This window comes from Dryobates pubescens, chromosome 1, assembly GCF_014839835.1.
Source record: "Dryobates pubescens isolate bDryPub1 chromosome 1, bDryPub1.pri, whole genome shotgun sequence".
Classification (NCBI taxonomy): Eukaryota; Metazoa; Chordata; class Aves; order Piciformes; family Picidae; genus Dryobates; species Dryobates pubescens.
Window position 1 is genome coordinate 52,637,765 of NC_071612.1, and position 12,392 is coordinate 52,650,156.

The 12,392-nt window shown below is 36.8% G+C and overlaps 1 protein-coding gene across 1 annotated transcript in view; it reads right to left on the bottom strand.

Annotated features, from left to right (window-relative positions):
- Positions 1-12,392, bottom strand: part of LOC104306770 (probable ATP-dependent RNA helicase DDX60) — a 40,354-nt gene that overhangs the window by 8,152 nt on the left and 19,810 nt on the right. The window contains exons 19-30 of the mRNA XM_054165918.1: positions 12,232-12,347; positions 11,571-11,716; positions 11,275-11,384; positions 10,824-10,928; positions 10,609-10,737; positions 9,358-9,485; positions 6,714-6,872; positions 5,579-5,723; positions 4,475-4,627; positions 3,250-3,354; positions 1,750-1,950; positions 595-699 (exon numbers count right to left, since the gene is read on the bottom strand). Coding sequence (XP_054021893.1) covers positions 595-699; positions 1,750-1,950; positions 3,250-3,354; positions 4,475-4,627; positions 5,579-5,723; positions 6,714-6,872; positions 9,358-9,485; positions 10,609-10,737; positions 10,824-10,928; positions 11,275-11,384; positions 11,571-11,716; positions 12,232-12,347 — 1,602 coding nt within the window. The remainder of the gene's footprint in view (positions 1-594; positions 700-1,749; positions 1,951-3,249; positions 3,355-4,474; positions 4,628-5,578; positions 5,724-6,713; positions 6,873-9,357; positions 9,486-10,608; positions 10,738-10,823; positions 10,929-11,274; positions 11,385-11,570; positions 11,717-12,231; positions 12,348-12,392) is intronic.

The following is a 12,392-nucleotide window of genomic DNA, read 5'->3' on the forward strand; positions in this document are numbered from 1 at the left end:
GCACCCCCAGCAGAGCAGGCAGATGTTTTGGTTAGGGCTCCTGTCAGGAGCAGGTCTGGGAAAGCTGGGCACAAATGACTTGTTAATGTAATCACATTATTGGTGCCTCCTTATTGCCTGTAATCCTGAGCTGTAAGTCAAAATGGAGTCATGCATAGAAATTTTCAAAAATGGTATCCATCAAATTGAAACTATTACTGGGGAGAGAGACCACTATTTTTCAGCCTTCTCTACGACCTATTACCTAATTTGTTTATTTTTTGTTAAAGGTATAGTTTGTTTCAGCATTTTGGAAATGAACTTGCCCTCAATATTTTTAAAAACCCTATCAGTTTACATGCATGAATCTTCATATACAATATAAATGCTCAAATTTTGCTTTCCTAATCACTTTGCAATCATATAGACCATGCCATGTGACTTTTCCTATTGAAACATTTATAACAATTTTATCTGTTTCCCTATACAAAAGAGATAGCCTATTGCTATGGAATGTAAAATACATGGCTCTTAAAAATTAAACCATACTAGCACAAACAAATGAGAATCTCTACATATAAGTACCATCCTTCATGAGAATGAGCTAAAACCTACCTCCTTGATAAGAAACTGCAAGGAAAACATGAAATAAATTTTTAATATTTCAGCATATCTTTCTTTCCTGAATGCCATCAGCGGGTGCTTCAACACTGACAATGCCTGGTCAAACAAACAGGAAGAAAGACAATAAAAAAGAAGAAATTAGAAATCCAAGGTCTTATTGATGTTGTAACAAGCAAAGAAATGCAGTATCCAGATTCGATGCCTTGTTTCACCAGCTGGCTTTCAGAGTAAAAGTGCTGGGTGAGAGTTACATTGCAGATCGAAGGCCTAACTTTTGGAAACCCTTGTGAAAAATGTCATCCTCTCTCAGATGTGTGTTCGCTTTCTAAATTTGTGCTTCTATTAAGGTTTTCAAAGTTAATTACATTACATTCACATGGTGATCTAAAAGATAAGAATTTAAATATCATTAAACTAAACCCAGAAAGTTTTGAAATTATTCCTTCCATTTTAATACTATTCTAATATTTAATACAGAAGTTTACCAATTCACTTTGTTATCTTGTTATCTTAAGAAGACTTATGTCTGAATTCACTCAGTGAGTCTTTAAAGATAAATGTCTATATGCCTAAGTGGATGTTTAAATTCAGATCAGCTGAATGCCAGAGTTCGTTAATAATTACAAGATGAGATCTCTGACCAATTTGTAACCATGGCCATGGGTTTTTCACTTAAATCACTGCAGTAAACGGCAAAAATAAGAATCTTTTGATTCCAGAGAATTAGTATGTATATTTAAATGAGTGAGCAATACATAGAATTTTATCATTGTTTCCACTGAGACAGGATTCCACAGCACCCCTCCTCCCTGTGTGTGATCACCTTTGTCTCAAATCAAGGTGAAATTTTAACTATTGGAAGACACTCTGATTTTCCAGGTTGATGCAAATACTGCCTAGAGCAAGTCACTAAAAATACCTTCCTGCAGCATTCATTCTGATGATAATATTTATTGCAAAGAATAAATGCATGAAAAAGCACAGGATAATACTGTGGAGAAGATGGCACATGTACTAGAAGCAGTACAGCAAAGTATGTGGTTTCATTTGGAGGCAGATAATGCTTACTTCTGAAGTTCATAGCTGTCTGCTCATTTTAAGGAGACATAGTGTAACTTAATTGCTTTTAAGAAAACAATACTAAACCTTTGCTCGGGCATCTGCTTTGTCATCAGCCTTTGCAGCCAATAGCATGAGTCTCAATATTAAGGAAACAGTCAGAGGAAACTGGCCTTTCAGCTGAGGTACGTTGGACTTGATAAGTCTTTCAACTTTGGGATATGGAATGTTGTAGAAGAACACATTACCAATCAAATCTTGCCCTCGTCTTCCAGCACGTCCTGACATCTAAGAATATAATATTTAATAATTATATTATTACAATAATAACTATACATTTTAAAATCAAATATAGCTAAGTTGTATATACTGGTACTATCAATGCAGTCTTAATAAAGTATTTATGACAAATTATTACAACAATGTGTAGAAAATGATGTGTACCTCAAATATAGATGGTTTACAGGTTTGGTGGGTTTATTTATTTCTTAAAATATGAACTTCCAAATTTGATAGAAGACTTTAACACTGGCTAAGATGGTTAGGTTCACTCACATACCCTTTTAACATTTTTATTTCTTCAAGGTAAGATTTAACTTAATTTGTACCTATATACTAGTTTTGTTTTCAAGTTACATTATTTCTGGGTAGACTTGAGGCAGAGACATTTGCAGTATGAATAAAGAGCAGAGAATATGAATGAAGAATACAAAGAATCATCTTAAGGATGTACTCCCTTGCTTGGGTCACCTGTTCTTGGTCAGGTCCATTGTGGGGACTTGCCAGAGGGTGTGACAAAGCTGGAGTCATATAATTTATCTGAAGTGGAAGGTTGATGCATGTAGGTCCAGTTACTGCACAGAACCACTCACACTGAGGGAGAGCTGGCTGCTAGGTGATATGAGCAGCTATATCTGGCCTATATGACCTCCTGAACCATATGCAAGCTGGCAGTACTACATGAAAATATAGGTTTGGAAAGTAGCACAAGAGCAGCAAACACAAGTAAATTTGGGATTTGGGATTTGAGATAATGATAATGAAGAATCTCTCAGCCCATCCAACAAGTTGTGCCATGACTAGAAGCACTCTGCTTTATTGTATCTGCAATCTCATCTACTCACTGCTGTATTGCATTGCGTGGAGTGCCACTTCTATGATGAAAGGAACTCAAATGTGCTGTTAATTCAGTGAGTAATTTTTCTTGTCTTCATACGTCCCCACTGTGTGTTCTTATAGAGTATTTTTCACACATTTGTAAAACCCTGGCTAGAACAAACAAGAGCTTTTGTCCTTCTGGCTTCCATAATGGCAAGCTGAATCTATGCCTTTAATTCACCAAGCAATTGCAATATTTTCATTATTGAAATAAGTCTCTTGACTGTATACATTATTTGTGGGCTGTCAGTCACGCAACATCAGTAAAATCACCTTAGCTAAAACTATTGTCACCAAAATGAACAGCTAAAATTCAGGACATGCCTAGAATTATATGTAAAAGAAAATACTTATTTTCTAAAGTTGTGTGTGAAGACAGCTACATGTGTACTGTTCTTGTAATAACAATTAGGTGTTCTATTTCTGTACCTGTCTGTAATTTAGGGCATCTAAAAAGACTGAATCTTCAGCGAAAACAACAGATTTACATGGCATGTTGATTCCCAGAGCAAGTGTTGAAGTAGCTGTAACCACCTATAAAACACCAAACATGAGTATATCTATTAGCAAAGGCAATATCCAATTTTAGAAAAAACACCTGTAATATTCAACTTAAACCCTAACAGGAATTTTATTATAACTTTTCATTTGCTGAACCTTAGCTATGAAAACATACAAATTTCACTCTTTAGTGTATTTTGCATAGCCATTACATGTGCATATTAAGAAATAGTACTTGGGATACAACCCCGTGCAACAGTACAGGTTTGGGGAAGAGTGGACAGAAAGCTGCTCAGCAGACAAAGACCTGGGGATATTGGTCAAGATTAGCTGACTGTACGCAAGCAATGTGCCCAGGTGGCCAAGAAGGCCAACAGTATTCTGGCCTGCATCAGGAATAGTGTGGCCATCAGGAGCAGGGAAGTGATTGTTCCCCTGCACTCAGCGCTGGTGAGGCCACACCTCAAATACTGTGTTCAGTTTTGGGCCCCTCACTATGGGGAATTGCTGGAATATGTCCAGAGAAGGGCAACAAATCTGGTGGTCTAGTGCATACGTCTTATGAGGAGCAACTGAGAACTGGGATTGTTTAGCCCAGAGAAAAGAAGGTTGAGAGTAGACCCTACCACTCTCTACTTGAAAAGAGGTTGTAGCGAGGTGGGTGTCAGTCTCTTCCCAAGCAAAATGTGATAGGATGAGACAAAATGGCCTCCAGATGTGCCAGGGGAGGTTTAGGTTGGGTATTAGGAAAAATTTCTTCACTGAAAGGGTTGTTAAGCACTGGAACAAGCTGCCAAAGGAAGCAGTTGAGTCACCGTCCCTGGGTATTTACAAGACATGCAGATGTGGCACTTACGGATATGGCTTAGTGGTGACCTCAGTATTTATGGTTGGACTCAGTGATCTTAAGGATCTTTTCCAATTTAAATGACTCTATCATCCTATGATATACTGACCTGAAGGATGGAATCTCTTAATCAGAAACAGGGTTCTATAGCTATCAATTCACCCAGTTTACATTATTTATTCAGAAACCTTCTTGTCAACATCTTTTCAATGAGTATAAGTCAATGCAATATGTATTTATGACTGGTGAAAGGTACACTATATTTTTAATACAAAATTTTAGAAGAACTGATCCCAGTTGACCAACCTTGATATATCCCATCCTGAAAAGCATCTCCACTACTTGTCTTGACTTGGCAGACATAGATCCATGATGAAACCCAATGCCCCTCCGTGCCATGCTTTGCTGCAGATAACATTTTCTGTCAAACCTAGCTCGATAGAAAATCTTCTTTAACATCTACAAATAAAAATAAATGTTAAGTGTTAACCACAACCAGGTGCTGTTAATGAAAGAAGACTTCTCTAATGAAGTTCCAAGCACTATAGGGAAATATAACTGTTCATGATCTTCAGTCAACCTGAAGCCAAAAGTACACAATTATGTACCATTAATAGCTTCATTGTGATGACAAACCCACTTCTACACACTATCAGATTTTGTCACCTTTGCAACAAATACTATGACAATAGCATCAACTGTCATACCACCCAGCTAAATGCAACCATGCAGACATGGCAAGCTTGCCTGTTCACGACCTTCCTACTCAAAGCATGGCCTTATAACCATGTACTGTGTGCCACTATCACAGCATAAATTCCTAGGTAGCTTAATGAAACTGATACTTTTTTGCTTGTTTGTCATCCCTGCACAGTACTACCATCTCATTTCACAACATGGCTAGAAGCTTCCCTTTCCCAAACTCAGAAATAGCACAATGTATCCTAGTCCATTAAAATATTCATAAATCATTTTAATGCCTGTAATAATTCATTATTTCATATTTTTACAAGATATGAAGGGCATAAAAATGTTTTGATAAGTACACAAAGGTGCTATATAGCCTATGCTAATGACTCACTCATAAAAAATAGGAGTTCATGATCTGGATAAAGTGATAGAACTGTACTGCTGGTAGTTCTTGGAAATGAATTAATAGTAGCATACATTTCAGGATGGCTATCACAACATCTTTTTTGTTGGCAGAAAATTGCCCATACCTCTCAAAATCAAAGTTCTCTGATATCTGGAATCAAATTTTAAAGGAAATATTCAGAATGTATCATGAAGGCACTGTTATGAAGTACAACTGCATCACACATTATATGCTTTTATGCATTTATGCAAAAATGCATGCGTTTTAGACACACAAAATCAGAACCATGCTATAATTATCAGTGAACCACTTACGTCTTTATCCACTGCTTTAGGATCAGCATAACTACATGCAGAAGGGATAGCAGTTAGCCTGTCAAGTCTTTTATCTAACTGCTGTTTTGTAGTCACAAGAAGTTCCAAGTTTTCCATTTTACTAGAGTTCAACTTTTCAATATTCCTGTACAAAATATACAATTAAATTACCATACATTTATCAATTTCGAAATATTCATTGTGTACTGAAAGAGACAGACTTATTCCCTTTTGACCTGCATACTCAAACATGTAGGTAGATCTGTTAATGTAAACTTGCTGATAATGTCAACTGCTTCATTTTATCATGGCTTGTATGCAAAACAGCAAGTAATTCTGGGTGAAGAAGAGAGAAGGAATTACAGTGATACACTAACATGAAGGAAGCTAACATAAGTACCTTGCTTAGCAAATTAGAAAACTAACGAGATTGCACAGTAGAAGAATTAAAAGTGAAAGAGAAATGTGATGGATTTACTGCCAATAATGACTGTAAGGATTTAGGACAGGATTTGAAGAAGACAAGGGAGGGCAAACAACTTAGAGGAAGATTTTCAAGCTACATCTGTGTCTAAACATCTGTCTAAATTCTGGATTTTCAAGTTCTACCTTACTACTACTACTACTATTAAAGGCAACCAAGTCCATTCTTTCATGACATTTCCAAAGAATGCACTGTCAGTTGTAATGATTAGGAGGACAAACCCATGATACTTCATACTCCTGATAATCATGGTAACTACAGCCATATTTCACTACCAAATGCCTCATAAAAATCCATACTCTATGATCACAAAATCAAGAAAATTCAAGTTTACAGTGAAAAAAATACAGCATAATCAAAATGTCTTCAAATATTCAAAGAACACCTCACCAGTCAGGTGAACCCATACTTGAGAGACCTGCCCTACACAATGTCAGCAACACTGCTATCTTTCTGCTCCCTGACTACACACTAGGTACTGATGATTGATAACCTGCCATACAGCTGCTTCTGCTGTGAGAGTTCTTAGAGCACAGAGGAGCAGGGACTACATTCTGCAACTCAAATGAACGTGCTGCTGAAAGCTACATCCCCAAGGAATAAGTTGTCACAATATACAAGTTTTTAATAACACATAGTTAAAATACTTACTGAGAACAGACTTTTGCTAGCTTCTTATTCAATTTTCTTTGTTCATCCCTCAAATGTTCTTTTTCCTTCTCAGTATTAGGGTCTTGTTTGCATCTTTGTTTTCTCAGCAAATTGAGGAATATATTCTTGGCTGAACGTTCCACTAACTCCACATTAAAACTTTAAGTAAATAATGTACAATATATATGTTAGGTAAACTCTATTTAATATAATTTTTATGTGTTACAATAATATTCATTAAGCCTTATCACCTGTCAATAGTTAGAACCTAATCATTAGAAGCATATCCCCACTCTACCTTCACATCATAGTTCACATTCACTTTTAAACTGCTATTATTCCAAAACTGAGTGGTAAAATGTAAAATGATTATGCCAATAAATTATCTCGAACAAGTATGCTCAACTCTATCTTTCCCTAATATAGGCACTCTTAGATACTGAAAAAGTTTAATCTTTGTAATTCTCCTCAATTACCCAGCTGAGAATAAGAGCCTTTCTTAGTCTTCTACACAGCTGTTCTACCTCATAGCTTTTTCAGTATTGGACTGTTTGGAGTTTAACTGGGATGGGGATTTCTCCAACTTCTCTTTCAAAAACTGATTTTTTTTATTCTTGTTGCAGTAGGCAGATCTTCTTAACTACCATAAAAATTGTTGGCAACATATGGGGTGAGGTTGTATCCTAGTCCATTAGAATATTTATAAATCATTCAAATCTGGTAGTCACCAACAACAGGAGCAAAACTGAAGGACTTCACCTTTTTATCCAGAAAGATCAAATACAAGTATTAAGGCTAGCAGGGAACTTCTTAAGCTTTTCACATCTCCATGGATGACAGAGGTCAGTAACACTTGTTTGCCATTTACCCTTTTCCCCCGCCTTTGAAGCTCAGACTGTATGACCTCATATCTCTCTGCCACTGGGTTTATTTGGCCATAAGGAGTACTCAAGTAGTGCCAACCCATTCTTTCCCTCAGTGGCTCTAAGAAAAGAAAATCAAACTCTAAGTACTCCTTTCTCCTACCACTAACGGCATCTACAGAACTGACACCTGCTGTCCCAGGAGTCTCCATTAGTTCCACACTAACATAACACCGTGAAGGATGACTGCTTTGCAGCTCACTCATCAATAATATCTTTGGCAGAAAAAGCTTAACAGTGCCAATGAAACATGACTATCAATCTATTACTCCAAGTCACTGTCTACTACTTGTGATGGTAACTCATACCCTTGATTTTCATCACAATTTCTCAAGACTGGGACATTTAACTGGAGATTCTTGATTTTATTTTTTTTAATCTTGTCCCTTGTCAGACTATGAAGACACTGTGGAGGTCTACCAGGTACTGTTACACTACAGGTAACAGATTTCTGTAACTCATCTCCCAACTTCATACTACTAGGGTTCTGCCTCAATGTTTACTGTCATGGGATGTATTTTTATCTCACTGTGATGTTTCATTCTCTACTTGCAGTGCCTTGTCGGAGTCATAAACCTCCAAGAATTTTTAAGGACTGTTATCATTCCAGGGTAGATGAGGAGAAGACATCTATCTGTCTGCCCTGATGAGAAGCACCTTGGAACTTCCTACTTAGTGCACCTAAATGATGTTGCAGTTCACACAGCAGCTCTGAAATGGTTACTTGAAGGAAGTACAAGTATCCAAATGTCCTTCTGAAAACTGTCAGTTTCAGTTTGAAAACAGTCACAGCATTAATATACAACTATATTGTCACAGAGAAATAAAAAAATTAATAATCTATCACCAACTACTTTGAGATGTGCCATCAATATACACATTCACTTTTTGCTTTTTCCTTTCTAAAGTCCTTTCAGAAATACCTTTTTATCAGTAGCAGTCATGTGTGAACTGAAATGGCAGTCCAATATAAGGAAGGACAAGGCTTCATACCGAGCTAAGAAAACTTTATCTTTTTAAACAATCGGTCCTGTGCATTATTAGTGAGAATAGAGTAAGCAAAGCTAGACAACTGTTTACTGATAAGCAGCTTCTTTTTATTACAGCATCCAGCACTGAGGGACATACCTACTTTACTAATATTAGCAATATCACTGAGAATAATGGCATTGTCAGTAGCCTCAAAGGGGTTCATTTTACATTGTGTAATTGCATCTCACATATATGTAAAACTGACTGATGCATGTCACTGCATGTAAGATGAGTCTGCTAGAGGCTATGAAATGAAACCATCACCATGTGGCAAATATCCACATTAACAGAACCTTATTCCACCCTTTTCCCTAGCAAAGCTGACCCTACATACATCTTTTGCACTTCTAAATAAACATAAAGCATTAAACACTTTCCACAACTGTTCCCCAGTGCCCACACTGGGGCAAAGCAACTGAGGCTAGGATTCTCATTGGAACATGATTCAATTTCTTGCAGTTTCCTCAGCCAGCATGCATGGATTCTACCCTTTCCACAGAGTTTTATTTCAGCTAAACCTTTAGGACCCTAAAGATACAAGGGTTGATAGAGCTTGCAGGTCTTTTTAAAACACAGGCAACATATACCATAGAAATGGCATTTGCCAAGCCATATCTGTGTTTACCTGCAATATTATTTTTTCTGAATATAAGTAATACACATATAATATATGAAAGCTAAATACTTACATAAAAAATATGGCAGGCAACTTATTCATCTCATTTAATTTATCAACAAAGTGTGGAAAATTACTCCACTTCTCCAGTTCTGAGCAATCCACAGGTTTTGGCTTAAGGTGCTCCAGCAGCTCATTCACCTGATCAAATTAGTATTATTGTCAAGATTTTAAAGGCAGAAAGTTCAGGCTGGGGACTAACAAATATGAATACTCCATTTTCCTGTGCCATCTTCTTTCAGTGGACACCTTACTGCTCTCTACAACTATCTGAAAGGAGGCTGTAGACAGGTGAGAGATGGTCTCTTCTCCCAGGCAACCAGCAACAGAACAAGAGGACACAGTCTCAAGTTGCACCAGGGGAAGTTTAGGCTCAAGGTGAGGAGAAAGTTCTTCACAGAAATTGGCCATTGGAATGGGCTGCCTAGGGAGGTGGTGGAGTCACCATCCCTGGAGGTGTTCAAAAAAGGTTTGGACATGGCACTTGAAGCCATGGTTTAGTTAGTCATGAGATGTTAGGTATTAGGTAATAGGTTGGACTTGATGATCTCTGAGGTCTTTTCCAACCCGGTTGATTCTACAATTCTATGATTCTATCAGCTCAGCTTGTTAAAATCATTCAGAACTGCAACAGTCACACACAGCTCACAAACTAAAAAGTCTGCAGGCTATCAACTGACTTTGGTAGGAGCTCAAAATGCAAATGGTTGTACCATTCATGGTTACCATCACTGTGAAGATAATGTATTACTAACATACTGACTATATTTAAAGTATAATATTTCAAGAAATTTTAGGGCTTCTTCCCACATATTCCTTATTTTTGCCTTGCTGTCCTTTCACTGCCACCTCATATTTCTTTTTATGATACAGGAATAGGTGGCTTTCCATTAAAGATTTGATTTTCTTCTCAATGCTTTAATTTCTATCTATACCAATGAGAAGCAAAAGAGACAGGACTAAAATAGCAGAGTAGTGGTGCAATATTCTCATTAATAGTAGGAGGTACTTACAAAGAATAAGGAATTAAAATGTCACAGCAGTATCAGAAATCTGATTCCCAGAGAAGTTTGTGAAAATACCTCCTTGAAAATGTTTACAGAAATGCCCCAAATCATGCCTCTCTTTCAAGTACAGCACCAGATAAAACTGATACGTAACTATGGGAGAAGCAACTTTCAATTATTATATAGCTTGACTATATAATTATTATATATTAAAGCTGCATACGCTCTTCAAAAAGTGTCCTGTCAACAAATGTTACCTTCTGCCGTTGGCCAAGCATAATCCATTTGCATAGTTCCTCCTTTAGTTCCTGTTCATATTTCCTCACATCTGCCTTTTTTATTACTACTTTATTCTTGAAAAAGATAAACTCTTCAGGATCTAGTTCCTGGAAAACAACATTAATATAAAGTATTGCAGTACTCTGTTATCTGTTTATTTTGATCTCTTTTTCATACAACTGTGTATACACACCTGTGCCCTCGGCCACTCTTGCCAGACTTTTACCATCATGTCATAAAGTTGGATGCTCTCTCGTGGAGACAGGGAAAGATCTGAAGGAATACCATAATTCTCAATCTGCAAGGAGTTTAAACAAAAGAAAAATAATTAGAATGGAATAGAATATAATAGACCAGGTTGGAAGAGACCTTCAAGATCATCGCATCCAACCTGTCATCCAACCCACCTAATCGACTCAACCATGCAACCAAGCACCCTATCAAGTCTTCACCTGAACACCTCCAATAATGGTGACTCCACCACCTCCCCGGGCAGCCCATTTCAATGTGCAATCACTCTCTCTGTGCAGAACTTCTTCCTAACCTCCAGCATAAACCTCCCCTGGCACATAATAATTTTGATGGAATCCATGTTTCCTAAAAGTAACATTTGCTAAGCAATGTGACATCAGTATTATGCTTACATGATCCACTGTTAATACAGCACATGGATGACAATGTTCAATGATAAAATCACTGCCCTTTAGAGAACATACGTACTTTTCCAAATCATTGTATCTTTCTTCATACAGAACTGTGAAGAGACAAAAATGCTGTCATGATGCACATGGCTCTTTTAAAAAGTACTTAATCCTGCAATATTTGGTTTTATATAAAATAAAAACTAAACTGAAACAAGCTTACATTCTCATACAACGACTAAAACTTTTGCAGAAATATTAAAATCTATTTCTTCAGCACAAAATACTCTGATACCCACCTAGCCTAACACGATAGGATTTCTTTTGTTCTCGTACTTTACGTTTCACTTTATTTTTTCTTGTGAAGTTCATTTCAGAGTCTGCAGAGCTTTCTTGCATTGTATTCTCAGCACATTGCCAATATCTTTTGACAGACTGTAACCAGCTTCAATACAAGAATAAAATAAAAATAAGAGTTATAAAAGTATTTTAAGAAAATTCCTACAGCTATGATAGATTAATAACCACAATCTGCTCAACTTCTCTTACAGATTTTCCAGTCCATTTCTTACTATCTTTGGGGCAATTTTCTCCAGATTATGCAAGGGTGCAAATAAAAATGTGAAATAGCACCATTATATATAAAAATACAGTGCAGTTGTCTACTCTGATTAATGATGAGCAAGTGTGCTTTTTAGGTTTTGGCAAGTCATATACATGTAAAAACCTTTTAAATTCCTCTGCACAGTTCAATTATAGGGTCTGAAGGAATAGTAGGGCTCCTTCTCAATACAGAGTTAAGAGTTACAGTGTTGTTTTGTGTCAGACGGGGGAATTACGTTAGCATAATAGATCTTGCATTATAACTCCAAATCAGTTGTGTCCTAATAGCAATTGACCTCTCTATGTCAAACAACTGACATTCAATTTAAATATGCTAAATATGTATTCCATACATACTCTGTTAGGTGTTCTGGGTTACTGACAGTAGCAGAGAGTGCCAAAAATGGACATCGAATTGTTACCAAAAGATGCTCCCAAACCTCTGCTCCAATTTCACCACCAAGACAATGGACCTATGTTTTTAGGATAAATTATTAAAATAAAAGAAGAAATGGCCT